The 21,136-nt window shown below is 41.5% G+C and overlaps 1 protein-coding gene across 2 annotated transcripts in view; it reads left to right on the forward strand.

Annotated features, from left to right (window-relative positions):
* GRB14 (growth factor receptor bound protein 14) overlaps positions 1-18,343 on the forward strand; it is a 122,180-nt gene extending 103,837 nt beyond the window's left edge. For both annotated transcript variants that reach the window (XM_077447571.1, XM_077447570.1), the window contains 2 exons: positions 2,514-2,607; positions 17,840-18,343. In XM_077447571.1, coding sequence (XP_077303697.1) covers positions 2,514-2,607; positions 17,840-17,986 — 241 coding nt within the window. In that variant the 3' untranslated portion in view covers positions 17,987-18,343. The remainder of the gene's footprint in view (positions 1-2,513; positions 2,608-17,839) is intronic.
* Positions 18,344-21,136: the final 2,793 nt, after the last annotated feature.

Consider the following 21,136-nt stretch of genomic DNA (forward strand, 5'->3'; position numbering starts at 1 on the left):
GAGGTCTGACAAGTTGGATCCCAAGTCGCTGTAGTGTGAACCGGTACAACCATTAAAATTCTAGACAATCATTACTTTGTCAGTGGGCAAACGTACAAAATCAGCAAGGGGTCAAATACTTGTTTGCCTCACTGTATGCTTCAGGGACCGCACTGATTAGGCATATTTCTACAGTTTCAACCATTTTACTTCTTTATTAGCAATAAAAACTGGCAGGGGTTCTAAACCTTCTCCACTGTATCCATCATGAGATACTGTAAAATACCAAACAGTTTCATGAGATAAATACTCCACATCCTGATGAAATAAATAAGCTTTATTTTAGTAGCATCTATTTGTGAATTGCACAAACGTTTTTGAAAAACGCTATGAGCTATTTTACTGTAATTTTTAAAACCCAGTCTGTTAGAGATTCTACATCCTTGTTATTAATTGCACAAGCTTAATATGCATTATGTTTAGGAATAGAAGCTGCATGGAAAATGCATCTACAAAATTCTTAATGATACATAACAGGCAATTGTATCTCTCCTAACACTTATTAATTCAGAGACCCCTTTGTGAGCATCCAATCCAATGGTCTTGGTGGATAGCAATAGAAGGACACAATGTTAAAGTTTATATTTACACACTTGCTTAATGTTTCACAATATATTAACCACTTCAGCCCTGGAAGAATTTACCCCTTTCCTGACCAGAGAGCTTTTTGCGATTCAGCACTTCGTCGCTTTAACTAACCATTGAGCTGTTGAGTGACGTGGCTCCCAAACAAAATTGACGTCCTTTTTTCCCCACAAATATAGCTGTCTTTTGGTGGTATTTGATCACCTCTGCGTTTTTAATTTTTTGCGCTATAAACAAAAAAAGTAGCAACAAATTAGAAAAAAAAAAAACACATTATTTTTTACTTTTTGCTATAATAAATATCCCCAAATTTTTTTTTCCTCAGTTTAGGCTGATAACGTATTCTTCTACATATTTTTGGTAAAAAAATTAGCAATAAGCGTTTATTGATTGGTTTGCGCAAAACTTATAGTGTCTACAAAATAGGGAATAGTTTTATGGCATTTTTATTGATCATTTTTTTTTACTAGTAATGGCAGTGATCGGCGATTTTGATTGTGACTGCAACATTATGGTGGACACATCAGACAATTTTGACACATTTTTGGGACCATTGGCATTAATACAGAAAATACTAAAAAATTACTGTAAAAATGTCACTGGCAGTGAAGGGGTTAGCCGCTATGTGGCGCTGTAGAGGTTAAGTGTGTCCTTGGGAGTGATTCTAACTGTGGGGGGGGGGGGCTGTGTGACACGTCACTGATCAGTGCTCCCGATTACTGGGAGAGCTGATCAGTGACAGTGTCATTAGGCAGAACAGGGAGATGCTTGTTTATATTAGCATTTCCCCGTTCTTTCTCACCGTGAGACGATCGCGTGTATGCCCAGTGGATCATGGTCACGGAGCTCCCGGCGGGCGAGCACGCCCGCAAGCCGCCTCTTGAAGGGTAATGTTCAGGTACGTTAATCTGCCTGTATGTGCCCTTCTTCCGCAGTATATCTGCGTGAGACAGTCGGGAAGTGGTTAAAGAACTTTTAAATGTATGCTTGTTCTTGAAATTCCTAACATATTTCCAAAAACACTATTTTTAAGACTTTATAAGTAAATAATATACTGTAAAGAAAGTTTCTGGGTTAATGTTTTTATTCCTGGATCAGAGAGGTGTTTTGAAGTTCATCTGTTATGTAGTCTATGCCAGCTGGTGGACTACACAAACTTGACAGCTTGGACCTATAGGGATAAATCAATACTTAAGCCATTGAAGTTTCATTGAAAGCATAATCACATACTTCAGTATTATCTCCTTCCACTTCTAACCCAGGGATCTATTCTTAAGTCCTATCTGATATTCTGAACGCTTTCTACATTTTTTACAGTGCTATTCAGACAGTAAACTGTGCAGAAAAGCACATACAAGAACCAAAAAAAAAGCATATATACAGATTTTTGTTGTTGTGAATAAATAATCAATATTCCCTAAGGATGGGTCAATAAAAGTGAGCAATCAGACAGGAATTCCATGCAATAATTAATCAATCAGGGGATAACAGCAATACAATTAATTCCTCTTTCACACTGAACACGGCTTTGAAATTGTGCAAATTCATCTGAACCTCGCACAATTTCAAAGCCCCATTTCAGTCCGGCTTTGGGGGCAACTTGAAAGACATTTTATTCAATGCACAGATGTCTATTGAAATCGACCCCCAAAGTTTCCAAAGGTAGAGCCATGACTACTCTTGGAAATTGGTGCTTTGCCGCAAAGTTGGCATTGTGCCGATTGGGACGCTCTTATTTCTGGCAATAGGCTCAGATTTGACCTGTCAATTTGGATGTCAATTTGCGCCGATGTGAACTGGGGGCTAAGTGCTAATGGGGATAAGATTTTTGCAAACAATCTGATGTCTTTGAGATTATTTTGTACCTTAAATTTTTGTATTTTTTCTAGAGTATTTTTGCTCCGTGACAGCCAAAGTGCACCAAAATCATTTGTTCTTTCCATGTGTCATGGGCAGAAGATAAAGCATTTTCAGATTTCACCAGTAAGTTTTTATTTGTAGTATAATGTATACTTGTATGAAAAAACAAGCAGGTGTATCCATTAAGGCATTGCGGAGGACAATGAAAATGTGTAAAGGGTATCCCATAGCAACCACTCAAATTTTAGAGGGTTTGCTGTGGGTTTGAATACTGTAGTAGCAAGACGGGCCACATGCTTTCCCAATTCCCTTAAAAGCAACAAGCAGTCTCCGGATACTCTGTCTTTTATGTTTAAGTTGGACCATTAAAGAAAAAAAAAGGGTGTGTGTATATATACTGTGTCACTTAATTTTAAGGGCATCTGTACTTACAGTTTTCTCTGCAAAGTCCCACAAACACCTTGTTACCCTGCTAGTGATGCCCACCTAATGCAGTTTCCAGTGATGGTGTGGCACAGCCTACATAAAGTGGCACTACATGTAGGCTGTGCCTGCTTGCAGTACAGTGGAAGAAAAAAAGGTTGCAGGCAGTGTGGCTAGCAGCATTGTCACTGCTGATTTACAAGCCTGTACTTCACACCTAGTCCTGACCACCTCTGTCAACTGTGTATTTCCCCACAAACTAAACATGACAGTTTGATTTGTATCATACTCAGTTTTTGCATATCATAATGTATGACTTGATCACACATATTGTTGATGCTACACTATTCTGTGATGTGTGGAGATGTGTTTTATATTACTGTTCAAATTGATGCTACTTTGAAATAGCGCTACATCACTTAAACCACTTCCATACCGGGGCCAATTCTGGCACTCCTCTTGAGGAATTTTTCATAAGTGTGTTTGTCTTATTTAACCATTTTGACACTTTCTTTGTGAAATGGTAGGGGTACTTTTGTACCCCCTTACCATTTCAAACAGGGGGGCGGGATCTGGGGGTCCCCTTGTTAAAGGGGGCTTCCAGATTCTGATAAGCCCCCCTCCCGCAGGCCCTCACAACCACCGGCCAGGGTTGTGAGGATGAGGCCCTTGTCCTCATCAACATGGGGACAAGGTGCTTTGAGGGGTCACAGACCCCCAAAGTATCCTCCCAATGTTGAGGGTATGTGGCCTGGTACGGTTCAGGAGGGAGGGGGGCCGCTCTCTCGTCCCCCCCTCTTTTCCTGCGGCCTGCCAGGTTGCGTGCTCGGATAAAGGGTCTGGTATGGATTTTTAGGGGGACCCCCACGTCAATTTTTTTAAAAATTTGATGTGGGGTTCCCCTTAATATCCATATCAGACCTGAAGGGTCTGGTATGGATATTTAGGGGGACCCCCACGTCAATTTTTTTTAAAATTTGACACGGGGTTCCCCTTAATATCCATGTCAGACCTGAAGGGCCTGGTAATTGAATTTAGGGGAACCCCCACGCTTTTTTTTTTTAATCAATGAATGAATGAATTGTCGGCTAATACAGAGAACACTCATTGAGTGTTCTCTGTATTACGGGGAGCCGACAATTTAGCCGCAAGTGATTTTAAAAGTCTTTTTTTCCTGCACAAATGACACTTTGTGCAGGGACAGTTCTAAGCACCAGAAACATGCGCCCCTTCACAGGCATACTATAGATACCCCCCAGCTACGAAATTTAAAGGAATATTACACTTTTATTGTTTCACTTTAATCATTATTAAAATCACTGCTCCTGAAAAAACGGTAGTTTTTAAAACTTTTTTTTGCATTGATCCATGTCCCCTGGGGCAGGACCCAGGTCCCCAAACACTTTTTAGGACAGTAACCTGCATATTACCCTTTAAAATGAGCACTTTAGATTTCTCCCATAGACTTGTATAGGGTGTTCCGGCTTTTCGAATTTGCTGCGAACAGCCCAAATTGTTCACTGTTCGCTGAACAGGCGAACAGGCAATGTTCGAGTAGAACATGAGTTCGACTCGAACTCGAAGCTCATCCCTAATGTCATGCTTTAACATTGCACACACTCGTGGAATGGCACCAAACTTCGGTACTTAAAAACCCTTATAGGTGAGAATTTTTACAGGTTACCTGTTTAGAGTTACAGAAGAGATCTTGGGCTAGAAATATTGCTCTCACTGTAATGTTTGTGGCGATACCTCACATGTGTGGTTTGAATGCCGTTTACATATTTGGGCGTGACGCAAGTATGTGCACATGGGGATGGGACGGTTTCTATTTTTTTTTGTTTATTATTATTTATTTATTTATTTATTTTCCCAAAAAATTTTATTCAAGTTTTATCAAGTGTCTACAAACATTGGTTACACGGTATATGACAAGTCTTGCATGTAGTACAGAAATATAATTGACCTTAATACATACAATGCATATGAAAAACTGATTGAATATAACGTATACATAGAGAATTAAATGAAGTAAGACAAAATATAATAGAGTAAAATAAAGTAAAATAAAATAAAATAAAATAAAATAGAATCCGTTGCAGTAATACATAGGCCTAGTAATTAGACAAACGGTTATACCCTCCAAATGTGAGGGAAGATAAAAGTGGGTCAGGTATCATTGTTAGAATTAAAAAGGAAATAGCACTCCAGTATATAGTAGAAACTATATAGAAAGAAAGAAAGACAAAATAATAAAGTCATAGGCTGAACAGCAATGGGTCTAGTGTGTAGAACAACATCTCCGGTCACCCCTGCTGGGATCTGACTGTGACCGGTGACGGTACCGAGTAGGGATTCTTAAAAGAGTGATAGTCAAAACCTTACTGCCGTTGATAGAGTATTATTTTCAAGGCAATAATTATGTAGCACAGCTGTTCGTAGAAGGGGAGAGAAGAAGGGAGGGGAAAGGAAAAAAAAAAAAAAAAAAAAAAAACAAGTCAACTGGTCCTTGGAGTTACGGGATAGGCAGAGTGCGGTTATCAGGAAGGGGGTTGTGTGTTGGGTAAGAGTGTATTTGTCTAGGTAGCCCAGAAGATCTGAAGTGTTTCCAAACAGCCCAAGTATGCCCGTAAATGTTTGGGGTATCTTTGGCCTGATGGATAAGTTCTTCCATTTCCGAAATTTTGTCTACCCTTTTTATCCAATCTGTTATGGTAGGGGGAGAAGTAGTTCTCCAGAGCACCGGAATGCATAAGTTGATTGCGTTAATGAGATGAATGGTCAGGGATTTGGTGTAGCTCCGGGTTGTAGTGGGACTGTAATGTAGTAGGAATTGGGCGGGGGTCAAGTCAGGGGAATAGGTGGTAATTTGAGAGATCAATCTGTGTATTTCAAGCCAAAACACTTGCAGTAGAGGGCATTCCCACCAAATATGCAGCAAAGTGCCCAAAGCATTATTGCATCTCCAGCATGTCGGGGGAACCGCCGAGGCGAATTTATGAATTTTGTCAGGAGTTCTATACCATTTAGCATATATTTTGTATCGGTTTTCCTGAGTTGAGACGTTTACAGAACCCTTGTGTATATTGTGAAATATTAATTCCCAATCCGCCGGAGAGAGATCTAGGTGCAAGTCGGATTCCCATTGTTGGACAATTTTGTCCGTTTTGATCTCATGGGATGCGAAAAGGAGCGTATAGACTGTGGAAATAACATGTCTTTGAGGTTCAGTACTAGCACATAAGGATTCAAAGGGAGTAAGATCTCTATGCCATTGAGCACCAAGTTTCGAATCCTGGAAGAAATGTCTCAACTGCAAGTATTTGAAGAATGGGATTTGATATTCTGGGAAGGCGGAGACCATAAGTTGATGGGATAGGAGTTCGCCCTCGTGGAAGAAGTTAGATGCTCTTGGCTTGGGGCCAGAGGGAGTAGTATGTGGTGGGCGAAGAGGAAGACCCGGTGGAAATTCAGGGTTTTGACTCAGTGGGGTCATTGGGCCATTTGTGGGAACCAGCTTTAGGTGTGAGCATGCTTGGTGAAACCGCAGGAGTGAAGCTTGTATAAAGGGGTGAGTGGAAAGTTTGCGTTGAATGTGGGATTTGCGTATCCAAGGTAGATTTTCTAAAGGGAGGCAAGAGAAAGTTTGCTCCAGTCCAACCCAATCTTTGTGAAGTGTATGGGAATGCCAGTCTAGAATTCTGTTTAAGTGGCAAGCAAGATAATATTTTTGTATATCTGGGACTCCGAGGCCTCCAAAAGTTTTGGGGAGCGTAAGTTTTTGCCAGCTGATTCTAGAGATCCCGGATTTCCAGATAAAAAGTCTACTCAATTTATTGTATGAGCGAAAAAGGAAGGCGGCAAATTAATAGGGATAGCTTGAAGTAAATAAAGTATCCTTGGCAAAATGTTCATTTTTAAAATGGCCAATCTACCAAACCAGGAGAAGGGACCAAGTTTCCATTTCTGTAAATCAGTTTGGATAGAATGAAGGAGTGGCTGAAAATTTTTTGTATAAAGGGAATTTAAGGTGGAGGGAATTTGTATGCCCAGGTAAGTAATGGAATCCCTTTCCCATCCAAAGGGGAAGTTGAGAATACATTGATTCACTAATGAGGATGGTAGGGAGATGTTGAGAGCCTTTGATTTATTGAAGTTAATTTTCAAGTTGGAGAGGGTTTGGAAAAAATTAAAATCATTTAATAAGTTGGGAATAGAGGTGATGGGGTCCGACAGGAAGAGCAGGATGTCATCAGCGTATGCTGCTATTTTATACGTTTTATGTTTAATTGGCACTCCTTTTATGTTCGGATTATCCCTAAGTTTACGGAGTAGAGGTTCCATCGTGAGTATAAAAATTAGAGGTGAGAGGGGGCATCCCTGGCGGGTACCGTTGAGGATGGAGAAGGCGTTCGACAGGCGACCATTAATTTTGATTTTAGCCGTGGGGGACGAATAGAGGACCATGATCATCTGCAGTAAATGTGGTGGGATTCCTATTGTCCTAAGAGTTTCCTCCATGTAGTCCCAAGCCACCCTGTCGAAACGCCTTCTCCGCGTCAAGGGATAGCATAAAGCCAGGAGTGGCCGTGGTGGTGAGCCAGTGATGTATATTTATCGCTTTTGTGGTATTGTCCCTCGCCTCCCTACCAGGGACAAAACCAACTTGATCCAGGTCAATCAATTGAGGGAGGTGTGGCAGGATACGATTGGCTAAAATTTTGGCGTATATTTTGATATCCACATTAAGTAGGGAGATGGGGCGGTAGTTAGTTACCAACAAGGGGTCTTTATTAGGTTTAGGGATAAGGGTGATATGGGCTTCTAAGAATTCTTTTGGTAAATCGTCGGATTTTGAGAGGTGGTTGAAGGTATTGACCAAATGAGGGAGTAAGGGATCTTGGAAAGTCTTATAGTAGCTTAGAGGGAAGCCGTCGGGTCCGGGGCTCTTTCCGGGCTTCATTTGTTTCAGGGCATGTATAGTTTCAGCAACAGTGATTGGAGCGTTCAAGGCTTCGGACTCTTCACTTGTGAGAGGGGTAGGAGCATATTGTTGCAAGAATGTGCGGATAGAAGTCTCACGATCTATCAAGGAGTTAGGTTGTTGGGGGGAGGGGAGGTGATACAGTTCTGAGAAGTAATGGACGAATTTGTCCATTATGTCCTCCGTTTTGGAAATTTTTCCACCCGTATTACTTCTGAGCTCGTGTATAGTGTGAGTTGCCTTCTTAGCCTGGAGGGCTCTAGCTAATAGCTTTCCTGACTTGTTACTGTGCTCATAGAAGATCCTCTGGGAGAGGGTGAAATTTCGTTTCATTTTTTTATGGAGCACTGTCAGAAGTTCTTCTCGTGCGTTGGTCAATTCTGTTAGCACAGTATCAGCCAGAGAGGCTTTGTGTTTTTTTTCCAAAGTGTGAATGCGTTTAGTTAGAGCTTCGATGTGCGCTTTTCTAAGTTTGTTTCGTGAGGCTGATAAGGACATGAAATCCCCTCTAAGGACACATTTGCGAGCAGCCCATACTGTAGTTGGAGTGGATTCTCCACCGGAATTTTCTAGGAAGTAATTGGAAAGATTTTTGGAGATAGATTGGACTATATCAGAATCCGCGAGTAAGGAATTATCTAGACGCCAAATACGTGTATACGCTATAATATTCGGGATATTCAGGGTCATGGATATTGGGTTATGATCTGAAATGATTTTTGGTTCAATGGTGGCTTTAGTCAGAAACGCTAATTCGTTTTGGGAGAGAAAGAAATAGTCTAATCTTGAATATTTATTGTGGGGGGGAGAAAAAAAGGTAAAATCTTTTACGTTAGGATGTAGCGTTCGCCAAGTATCATGAAGTAGGAGGTCGTGGAATTGTAGTTTAATCGCACGTAAAGTTTTATATGCTATAGAGGTGGTGCCTGAAGAGGAGTCAAGAGAGGGGTTGAGGGCAACATTAAGGTCTCCACCTACAATAAGGGCACCAGCTGTAAATAGGGTTAGGTGTTGAAAGGTGTTGCGAATGAAAGTGACTTGATGCGCATTAGGTGCGTAAATATTTGCAAGGGTTATGGGTTTGTTGTGTAGCGTACCTTTTAGAAACAGAAACCTGCCCAGTTTGTCTTTCATGACATCATCGATTTTAATTGGGCAGTGTCTGGAAATTAGAATAGAAACTCCCTTGGATTTAGCATCATGGTTAGGTGCGTGGAACGCCGTGGGAAAGTGTTTGCTGTGTAGTTTCGGTATACTATCCGCCCTAAAATGAGTTTCTTGGACAAGAACAATATGAGCTTTGGAATGATGTATTGCAGATAAGAATTTTGATCGTTTTTCAGGTGTGTTAAGACCTTGGATGTTAATGGAGTAAAGTTTGAGCTGCAAATGGGAAGGGGTGTCCGGGAGTGTTGACCCAGATGTAGTCATGGTAGCCCAATCTGATTAGAAGGGAGATACTGGGGGAGGACTTAGTTGAAAGAATGAGATAAAGTGACCGGGTATATAGATGCACTAAAGAACGGTAGTTACCGGTGCTTTCTTTTCTGTTTGTCTCTTAAAGGAAATAAAAAGGGGGGGGGGGAAGTATCAAACCGATGAGACAATGGGAGTGAGGGTAACACCCTGTCTCGAAAATATGAGGATCGGTAGATGTACAGTGCAAGGTACCGCAAATCCTCCCTATTCCGAAAGGATCTACAGTTAACTCGCACTGAATGGGGGTCGGTTCCAGCCGGACCGGGAAGATAGATAACGAGTAAAAATAGAAGAGGTATGGCTATTATGCTACCTCACTGCATAACAAGTAAAAGAAGGAGATAAACAATGTAAAGCAAATGTTATATGGGGAATTAAGGGGACCTATCGCATTTTTAGCAACTAAAAAGGAGTTTATAGGTATCTTGAGAAACTGTATGGTGAAGCGCTTCATCAACATAGATATCTTTTGAAAAAAAAAAAAAAAAAAACTCCTAGTGTGAGACACTAAACATGAATGGCATAAACAAAGGTCGAACTACCGCCATTAAGTAGAGAGAAGCCATACTTAACTATAACTCTGAAAGAGAAAGACATCTAACAGACATTCATAAGCAATACATATTTACCACTAAGGCATATGGGGTAGAACAGGAGATCCTGACATCCGAATCCAAGACATTGAAGTACCTCTTATAAGTTAAGCGATCCGGATGAAAGGGGAACTACATAGGTAACATGGTGTATTAATGTCCCGCTATTGCAAAGTCAACTTTAACAAACATGAAAGAAAGGATCGTTCGCCCTGAGTGAGACCAGCGGCCAAATATGGCTTCTCAGAGGAAACTGAGTGACAATTAGTCATCAACAAGTAAGCTCTCGAACGAAGAATATTATAGTGCACTATAATCGAGAGAAGAAAATAAAACAAAACTTGCAGCGTGTAAGTGTTGAAACTCCGGGAGTGACATCTGAGATCAGCGTAAGCAACAGAAACTTGCGAGTTGCAGCGCTACTGCAAAGGAATGTTATAGAGGACAGATTCCAGAACTCGGTAGGCAAGGAAGTTGAACAACAGGGAGTGTCTTTGTTGACGTCATCCAGTGTGGGCAGGTCTACTCGTGCAAGGCAGTATGGGAGTTGTAGTAACAGGCACTAGGAACCGCTGCCATGTACAGTGAGAATGGCCAATGGGATAGCGGTACATAGCTGAGGGTGAGAAGAAGAAAAAAAAAAAAAAAAAAAAAAAGAAAAACCCACCGCCTGCAAAATCAGACTTTCCACAGAATACCGTATGATGAACTAGCCAGTATAAAGGCGATGTGGTATATGAGATAAAGATCCGGTATACGTAAAGGGTATAGCTCAGAAAGCCAGTCTAAAAGTCAAATATAGAAATCACGGAATAAACTTTGTGTAAAACTGGTGGTTCAATCTCAGCCGACAAATGAGTAAACAGGCGTCTATGGACACAGTCAGCGATCCCTTCTAGCTCTCCGCGCATGTGGTGTGAGAGAAGGGGTATGAGCACGGTAGGAACCTCTAGGTGAGCTACGAGCATCCGAGGCGGATGGGGATCTGCGCCGCCGATTAGAACCGGATTGAGCTTCCATGGGTTCGGCCAGAGGCGTATTTTTTTGTACTGCAGAGCGTCTGAAGTCTGCAAACCAATTCGGAACATCGACCAGAGGGATGTTAAGGTTACCACAGAAGTGAGGTAAGTCTTCGGGTACTCTCAAATTGGCAGTGCGACCCTGAGCTGAGGCCGAGAGACAAAATGGGAATTTCCATTTGTATACAATCCCGTTTGCGCGGAGCACATCGAGCAGAGGTCTCAGGTCCCTTCGGTGCTGCAGTGTAATGCTGGAAAGGTCTTGGTAGATTTGAATTGTGGAGCCACCGTGAGTGATTTGTGGGGTATCCCTGGCATGTTTGAGGATATCTTCCTTCAGTTTGAAGTCAGGTAAACAGCATATAATATCCCTCGGAGGGTCTGTGGCTCTACCTTTAGGTTTTAGTGCACGGTGGATTCTATCCATAGCAATAGGTGTATGGAGCGGTCTGTTCAGTAGATTATTGAAGATGTTAGTAACAGCGGGTAAAATTTGTTCACCTTCCACTGTTTCCGGGAGGCCTCTCACCCTCAAATTGTGGCGTCTCCCCCTGTTGTCGAGGTCTTCCATGCGGATATGAACCGATCTTAATTTTAAGGTGTGAGTGTCCACATGATGTGTCGTTTTCTTCAATTGGGCATCCTGTTTAGAAACAGCTTCTTCCATCACAATCACCCTGTCAGTCAGGGAACGGATGTCTAAACGGAGCTCAGAGATGGCCGCCGAGAGGGTATCCTTAATATCTGCAGCGATGGTTCGCAGATCCTGGATACTTAGCTGAGGTTGTGAGGACAATACCGCGGGTTGTGAGTTATCGGGTTCTATACCCGACGCCAATGAGGAAGACATAGGCGCGTTTCGATGAGGAGACCTTTGGTCCCGCGTGCGGCCTTGAGGAGGCGCCGCCATGTTCTCCCTATTTACTCGGAACAGATCCGGAATAGTGTTGCTTGATGTGCGCGAGTTCCCTCGGGGGGAACGGGAGCGCGATGTTGAGGGGTTTCTTGAAGCAGTCCCCATCGGGTAGTAAGTGGAGAATTGTTATTAGCTCCGTTAATCAGATAGCTTTTCGTGAGGTAGCGGGAGCTCGGGGATTAAGCGTCCATCTTCCAGTCAGGCCAGGCCACGCCCCCTATTATTATTATTGGTTTTTTTTTTTTTTTTTTTTTTTTACACTTTCCCTTAAAAACATTTTTTTTTTTTATCACTTTTATTGCTATTACAAGGAATTTAAACATCCCTTGTAATAGAAATAGGGCCGGACAGGTCCTCTTTGCAGAGAGATCTGGGGTCTATATGGCCTGGAAAGACTGAGATATAAAAAAAAAGTGATCTCAGCCTTTCCTGTTAAAAAAAAGGCAGTGCTTACATCTGCCTAGGACAGGCGTGACATCATACCGCCGTGCCCGACCTCCAAAGGTCATAGAGAATGCTAGTTATTCTCTATGATAATCTTCTGCCAGACGATTTTCTCTGGCTCGCAGATCATACAGGTGAGCCAGTAGAAGCACCGGAGGGTTGCAGGAGGGGGGGGGGGGGGGATGTTCCCTCCCGCCTCCTGTAAAAATAATCCTGTAAAAATAATCAAACAGCCACTATGATTCTTTTTACAGTGCAGGGAATCGCTGGTAGGCATCATTCAAATATCCCCACTCAAAGTCCAGGACGTCATATAACATACAGCAGGCTGGAAGTGGCAAAGTAGTATGATTTCAAAGTAGCAGGTCAGCGAGATTTCAGGCAGTACTTGGCTGACATCTGTGCCACTTCATGCTCTGAGGTCTATGCAAGTTGCACCTGAAATTGCAAAAAGTAGTGCAGGAACCTTTTTTTGGCATCACAGCAACTGGATTTGAGACTTGTTTAGACTTTCATATAGGAACCTTTAGTTGTATAACAAATCAGAAATGGCAACTGGTCCTTAATCGTACTGATAATATTGGCGATAAGGGCTTTATTGTACTGATAATGTTGGCGATAGGGGCTTTATCATACTGATAATGTTGGCGATATGGGGCTTTATCGTATTGATAATGTTGGCAATAGGGGCTTTATCGTATTGATAATGTTGGCAATAGGGGCTTTATCGTATTGATAATGTTGGCAATAGGGGCTTTATCGTATTGATAATGTTGGCGATAGGGGCTTTATCGTATTGATAATGTTGGCGATAGGGGCTTTATCGTGCTGATAATGTTGGCGATAGGGGCTTTATCGTGCTGATAATGTTGGCGATAGGGCTTTATTCTACCGATAATGTTGGTGATAGGGGCTTTATAGTACTGATAATGTTGGTGATAGGGGCTTTATCGTACTGATAATGTTGGCGATAGGGGCTTTTTCTACTGATAATGTTGGCGATAGGGGCTTTTTCTACTGATAATGTTGGCGATAGAGGCTTTATCGTACTGATAATGTTGGCGATAGGGGCTTTATCGTGCTGATAATGTTGGCGATAGGGGCTTTATCATATTGATAATGTTGGTGATAGGGGCTTTATTGTACTGATAATGTTGGCGATAGGGGCTTTATTGTACTGATAATGTTGGCGATAGAGTCTTTATTGTATTGATAATGTTGGTGATAGGGGCTTTTTCTACTGATAATGTTGGCGATAGGGGCTTTATAGTACTGATAATGCTGGCGATAAGGGCTTTATCGTACTGATAATCTTAGTGATAGGGGCTTTATCGTACTGATAATGTTAGTGATAGAGGCTTTATCATACGTGATAATGTTGGCGATAGGGGCTTTAATGGACCAGTATAATATTCTCTTCTGGATTATCTCCAAGGTAAAAGAGCTTTATGCTGCTCATTACCAATGACATAATTTTAATTGTATCTCTTTGACTGGAATTTAAATGGAGAGACTCAGCTTTGCCACTGACAAAATAGGTTACTAAGTAGGGAAATGAATCTATGAAGTGCTGCATTCCCTTGAGTTCATACACTTGAGTGCATGGTTGATTCAGTAGACTGCTCTCTTTTGTGCATACACCATGGTTTAGCTTTTGTGACTAACATATCCAGGAATGTAAAAAAAAAAAAGTGCTACACTATTAACTGGTCCAGGAAAAGTTTATTGTTTGTAGTGTCCATTCAAAAGCCAACATGTTTCAGGGGCTTGAACAATGTTGAAACTGGAAGAATCTGGAGGGATGTAAGTCAAGAATTTTGTTAAAAGCTCATGCGCTGTGGTTGAATAAAAACCATACTTGAATGAAAAGAGCCTGGCTTCACTCTTGGCAAAAACAGACAATCCAAACAATAAAATATGTTTGCTCCTTCCAGTATTTAAAAACAATTAATTCATAGTGCGTTATTTTTTTTTCAAAATTTTCATTTACAAAAACAGATCCAGTATTACTTATAATCAGCTATTTGGTGAAATTAGGAAACATGATTTCAAATCCTGGATTGAAGGCAGCTGTGTAACAGTAGGGAAGTCTCTTACACTCTACAGAAGTCTAGGGCAGTGACATAAAAAAAATTAATACATAGACATTGGAGGAGCTAAAGCTTGACTTTTGTTATTTGCTCATCAAAACACAATAGTAAAAATGTGGAACAGAACCTCCATCCAATGGATCCTGCAGGGGCAATGGTCTAACAATTTAATTCTAGATGTTTTTGAATGGAAAACAGTATTAGGATAGTTTGACAATGTAGTGTATGTGCCATCCCCATTAAGAGAAGAACATATTTGAAGCCACCATAAAATATGAAAACAGCTCTGCAGTTCCTAAACAGTTACTGTATGGGGAATTGACAGTAATACTGGGGGCTTATGTATGTAAAAAAATTCAGAAAAAACTATGTATTCCTGAGCCCAGTGCTAAATGGATTATATATACACTATCTCTGCAGCTGCTGTTATCATAAAACAAACATCAATATAAAACAACAAATGTCTGATTGTAAATCAAACACTAACAGCGCTAAATATTAACCACATGCAAAATTTTCAGTTTATCATTACTATGCATAGAACTGCATCACAAAACGCATAAAGTCGCATGCATAAAAAATGAAATTAAATAAACAAAATTATAAATAAATATTGCTCCTGCTACATACACCAGAATGAACTACCAGTTCATATAGCATCTAGCACCTACATGCTCCAGCTTATATAATTTTCTTCAGTATTCATGCAATAGAAAATAATTTACCAATGTCCATATAAATCCATGAGACAGATAGAAAGGGGTGTAGCCACACAAAGTGTCCAAACAATTCCCTATAGTGAGAGTGTTTCTTCCTTATCCTCTACCCCTTCACCGTTCACACCATGTGCACTATCCCTTAGGTGGCTGCTTACCAGAGGGTCTATGCAATAAGGCTCTATTAAGGCTGTTTCACTGCTGGGTGTCGGCTTTCCACTCCTCCACTGGTCTCAATGGTCTCATTAACGTCAGTAGCATGTAAGGATAGACATAAGGCTCCAATAGCGTTATACCCTTTTGTTATTCTGAAGTAAGAGGGATTAATGCTATTGGAGCCTTATGTCTATCCTTACATGCTACTGACGTTAATGAGACCATTGAGACCAGTGGAGAAGTGGAAAGCCAACACAAGCAGTGAAACAGCCTTAATAGAGCCTTATTGCATAGACCCTCTGGTAAGCAGCCACCTAAGGGATAGTGCACATGGTGTGAACGGTGAAGGTATAGAGCGGGGATATGCAATTAGCGGACCTCCAGCTGTTGCAGAACTACAAATCCCATGGGGCATAGCAAGACTCTGACAGCCACAAGCATGACACCCAGAGGCAGAGGCATGATGGGACTTGTAGTTTTGCAACAGCTGGAGGTCCGCTAATTGCATATGCCTGGTGTAGAGGATAAGGAAGAGACACTCTCACTATCGGGAATTGGTTGGACACTTTATGTGGCTACACCCCTTTCTATCTATCTCATGGATTTATATGGACACTGTTAAATGATTTTCTATTGCATGAATACTGTTACACACTCAAGAAAATTATATAAGCTGGAGCACGTAGGTGCTAGATGCTATACGGACTGGTAGTTCATTCTGGTGTATGTAGCAGGAGCAATATTTATTTATAATTTTGTTTATTTAATTTCATTTTTTATGCATGTGACTTTATGCGTTTTGTGAAAAACTGAAAATTTTGCATGTGGTTAATATTTAGCACTGTTAGGCCGCGTACACACGGGCGGATTGTCTGCCCAACTAAGTTCGTCAGACAATCCGACAGACAATCCGTCCAACATTTGAATGAACGGACTTGACCACACACGATGAACAGACAGTCCGCTGAAAGCTTGCGCGATGACGTGTACGGCACGTACGACGGGACTAGAAATTCGACGTCCAATACACTGCAATGCAACCTTCGGCGTGTAAATCCTTTCTGAGCATGCGCCATACTTAGTCCGTCCAACTTGCCTACACACGAGCGGACTGTCCGCTGAAACCAAGTTTGGACGGACAAAATTACGGAAATTCCGAAAGACTTAGTCCGTCAGACTGTCCGCTGAAAAAGTCCGCTGAAGCCCACACACGAGCGGATTGTCCGCTGAAACACGGTTCAGCGGACTAAGTTGGGCAGACAATCCGCCCGTGTGTACGCGGCCTTAGTGTTTGATTTTCAATCAGACATTTGCTGTTTAATACTGGGGGCTTCCTTTTCCCCATCATGTGCACAGAACAGTGTCTTCCCCATATAATAATGTGCTGCAAGCTTCCAACTTCTGATTAGCAGCCAAGCATATGTAAATTGGCAGCCAGGGGCTGGCTGCAAAGTTCTTGCATGTAAGGTGCTAATCAGCCCATATGAAATGGTCCTTGATCAGGTGTACACTCCCATGTAGTCTCATAGGCCTCATTCACATGAGGTGGATCTGCTTCCACGGAGTCTGCCTCTGTCTGCCAGCTCAGCGGGAGATCTCTCCGTTGATCTCCGCTGAGTCGGCAGATGACAGGTCCCTTGTCGAGCACCGCTAGTTTCTATGGAGAGATCGGATGAAAACGGACAGCATGTCTGTTTTCATCCGATCTCACCTGGTCCGATCCTCCAGCAACGGATCCGAACATAGGGCTATCTGTCTGCTTTTGGCATATCGGACCAGGTCGGATGTCAGCGGACATGTCACCGCTGACATCCGTCGCTCCATAGACTAGCATGGAGGGCCCGTTCAGGTCCGCCATCAAAACTGACAGGCAGACCCGAACGGTGCGACAGTGAGAAAGGGGTCTTAGGCTACTTTGACACTGGGGCGTTACTGTTAGCGGTAAAGTGCCGCTAGATTTAGCAACGCTTTACCGCTGTTTAAGCGGCGCTTTTCAACCAGTAGCGGGGGGGGGGTTTAAACCCCAAGAAGGTGTTAAGAATGGGTTAAAAGTGCCCATGTTGTGGCACTTCTGAAGCGCTTTTCAGGTGCTTTGGAAATGCTGCCCGTACAGCGTTCCTACACCGCCCCAAAGATGTTGCTTGCAGGACTTTTTTTTCCGTCCTGCCAGTGAACCGCCCCAGTGTGAAAGCACTCAGGCTTTCACACTGGGGAGGCATGAGAGGCAGCTGTCAGGCAGCTGTCAGGCGCTTTACAGGCGCTATTTTTAGCGATAAAAAGCCTGAAAAATATGAAAGGGGTCTTAAGGAGGTGGAGAGGTTTTTCTCATTCAAAATTTTGCATGTGGGGCTGCTATAGGTATAACTATGGCGTTTTTACATCACATTGCAATGTTTATGAACGTATTATTCGCAGTAGGGACTTAGTTGTATTTGTTGTGACCATTTCATTTTTTTTTTTATTACTTTTACTATTTTCATTTTTTTTTACATTTAATTCATTGTGCATTGCTGATTCTTTTTTGTCTTTGACCAGATAGAAGATGGAGGAGAGCTGTACTACACATTAGATGACGGACACACAAGATTTACTGATTTGACACAACTTGTTGAATTTCATCAGTTGAATAAGGGAATATTGCCATGTACACTGAAGCACTACTGTACCCGCGTTACAGTCTAATGTTAATATGTTCAAAATACTGTAAATATTTTCCCCCAAATCATGACATGATTGAAAATGTACAGTGACAGAAAGAGACTTATTTAGGCAACAATGCAATGATCAAAAAGTGCAGTAACCCACTGCAACCAGAAAACTATTGTTAACTAAATAGACTGCAGTAACCTGAGCTCTGGTTACTGCAATTTTCACATCTCTTTTGATGTTGTCATTTTAATGGTTAGGCCTGGTTGGGATTGTACTGTAAAGAAAATATTCCTTGCACTTATATTAAAAAAAGAAAATTGAAAAATATGCTTGTTTAATAAGGCAGATAAGGGTGTAAAATGCATAAAAACCAATAAAAAATAAATCTTGTTTTACTTGCTATAAGTTGCTACACATTGCAAATTATCATGGACCTTCGAATTCAGGGCAAACACAGCAGGTTTGCTTTCACACTCGACCCATCACCATTCACCAACAGCGTATATGGTGACCTTTACTTCTCTCCTCTGCTGCTGCTTTTAGTGCCAAGAACAAAAGAAAATGCCTGACACTACGGAGCATGTTACCCCATGTGCCAGAGCTGGCCTAATCAACACTGTGCCACTGGGTAGTCCTTAGTCCCATGTGAGCGTAGACTTTGACAACTATACAGGACCTTCCATTGCTTCTGGCAGCAGGAAAGTGCAGCATGAGAACAAAGTGGTGTGGGAGCAAAAGGAAGTATATGTGGATAGGGGCAAATTTAAAATGAAGTTGCTATATCACCCCATGTGGGTTCACTTTAAAGGGTAACCCACTTTCGTGGGGGAAAAAATAGCAAATAAAGAAAAAATAATATAATGTATACAATTGGGACACAAGTTATATTGTAATTGAATGCTATTGAATATTACCTTTCCTTTTCAATAAGCAGCCACTGTAATTTTCTGAAAAAACAATGCAATATGGCTACCTTTAAGCCCCTGTACACACGGTCGGAGATTTCCACAACCAAATCCGTCGGATTTTGCCCGTCGGATTTTGTCCATCGGATCTTGTCCGAAACTGTTGCATACACACGGTCAGACAAAGTTGGCGAAAAATCAGATCGTTCAGAACGGGATGACGTAATTTCATTACGATGGGACTACATTCAGGCTAGTAGTCAATAGCTTTGATGTAGGAATTTGATCTGAGCATGCGTGGCACTTGGTCCGATCAAAATTCTCTACACATGATCGGAGTATGTCCGATCGGCCCAGTTGGTCTGGAAATATTTCCAACATGTTGGAAAATTGGGTCCGACGGATATTCCGATGGAATCAGTCCGATGCATACCACACACAGTCGGATTATCCGATGACACGGTCCGATAGGACACATTCCGACGGATTCTCCGATCGTGTGTACAAGGGCTTAGTGTTCTGTTTGTGTGATTGGCTTGCTGATTTTCCCAGAAGTTTGCACTAAGGTACAAGTCAGATTTCAGGCATCCCCTGCAACAAAAATGTCATTTTTGGTGAGATACTCCCAATAGGAACCATGTCTAAAGGGATGCAGGCCCAGCAGCTTTCCTCATTAGTGCTCTGCAGGTCCACAGCTGATTGATAATTATCAAACCACTTCCACTAGTGTCACTTTCCCACATGGACACAGACAAACACGCAGGGGTTTCTTCAGAATAACACAAGGTAGGAATCTGCAACAACGTTTGTTAAAATCCTTGTAATGTACATAGATCACCCAGAGGGGAATGTATTTTTTCTCAACAAAAGTGGAGTTACACTTTAAATCCCAACTGTAGTCACAGTATAGATATGCAGTCAGATAGGGAAAGCCCTACATAGGCTTGAGATTGGCCTAGATGCTTAGGTTTGAGAGTGGCCTAGATGCCTAGTCTGCTTTGTTGCCAGCAATCCATGTGTTTATGTAGATTTGGTATGCTAACTATCTTCTCCTCAGATCGGTTTGAGTATAGCAAGGATTTTAGATTGTAAACTTATTAAAGGCCAGAGATTTCTTTGCTTGGCTGAAGGCCTGAAAATTAAGCACCTTATTTATTTAGCCCTGACATGAACTGTTCAATTTTTTGCCTTAGTATTATCTAAGGTAATAGTGAGAGGCTTAACATTGTACAACATTGCAAAAGAAAATCACCCTTGCTGCTAAAGCCTAAAGGCTCTGTACAATCAAACTGCTGTTATGTCATTTATTTGGGTTTAGGGTTCATTTACGCTGTTGTGCGTCAATGCATATTGCTTTGCATGGGTTTCTTATATATGGGCCCTCAATGCACACACATGAACCACAAAATGGACCTGACTTTTTTTTTACAGAGTATATAGCAACACAAAATGTTTTCTGTATATACACTATATTGCCAAAAGTATCAGGACGCCTGCCTTTACACACAAACATGAAACTTAATGGCATCACAGTCTTAGTCCGTAGGGTTCAATATTGAGTTGGCCCACCCTTTACAGCTATAACAGCTTCAACTCTTCTGGGAAGGCTGTCCACAAGGTTTAGGAGTGTGTCTATGGGAATGTTTAACCATTCTTCCAGAAGCGCATTTGTGAGGTCAAGCACTGATATTAGACAAGAAGGCCTGGCTGGCAGTCTCCACTCTTCTGGGTGAAGTTTCTTCTAAAAGAAATACTTTTGGGAATGTCAGTCTCTTGTGTCTCCTGTAGTGCTCACTGGTTTCTCCCCTACAATGTTCATAGAAAATGATGGTGTTACAAAATGTAGCAGTAGACATATTGGTGAAAAAAAAAAACTAAAAAAAAAAAAGAAAATACAAAAAAACTGGTAAATAAAAAAAAAATCACTATGATGAAGCAGGGCCAAGGAAAATAATGGATTATGCTTTCCTTTAAGCCAGTCTAAATTGCTGGCTAAAATATGCTGGCAAATATTTTATACATTTACAGATGAGGCTCTTGAAAACTATAGTCTGTTAAAAGTAAAGCAAAAAAACTACAGCCCAACCAAATAATTACAATTTACTTGCATATGAATTAATACTAGAAGACAAATATTGTCTCTTAAGCCATGATTAGCATTACCATTGGAATGGAAATGACCAATTCAGTATATAGTGAAATGAAGATTTGCATTTTTAAATGACATACGGTACCTTCCATTAAAACATGCTGACGGAGACATCTTTCTCAGTGCTCC

Source organism: Lithobates pipiens, unplaced genomic scaffold (assembly GCF_037356315.1).
Source record: "Lithobates pipiens isolate NorthernLeopardFrog02 unplaced genomic scaffold, aLitPip1_a1.2 Scaffold_22, whole genome shotgun sequence".
NCBI lineage: Eukaryota > Metazoa > Chordata > Amphibia > Anura > Ranidae > Lithobates > Lithobates pipiens.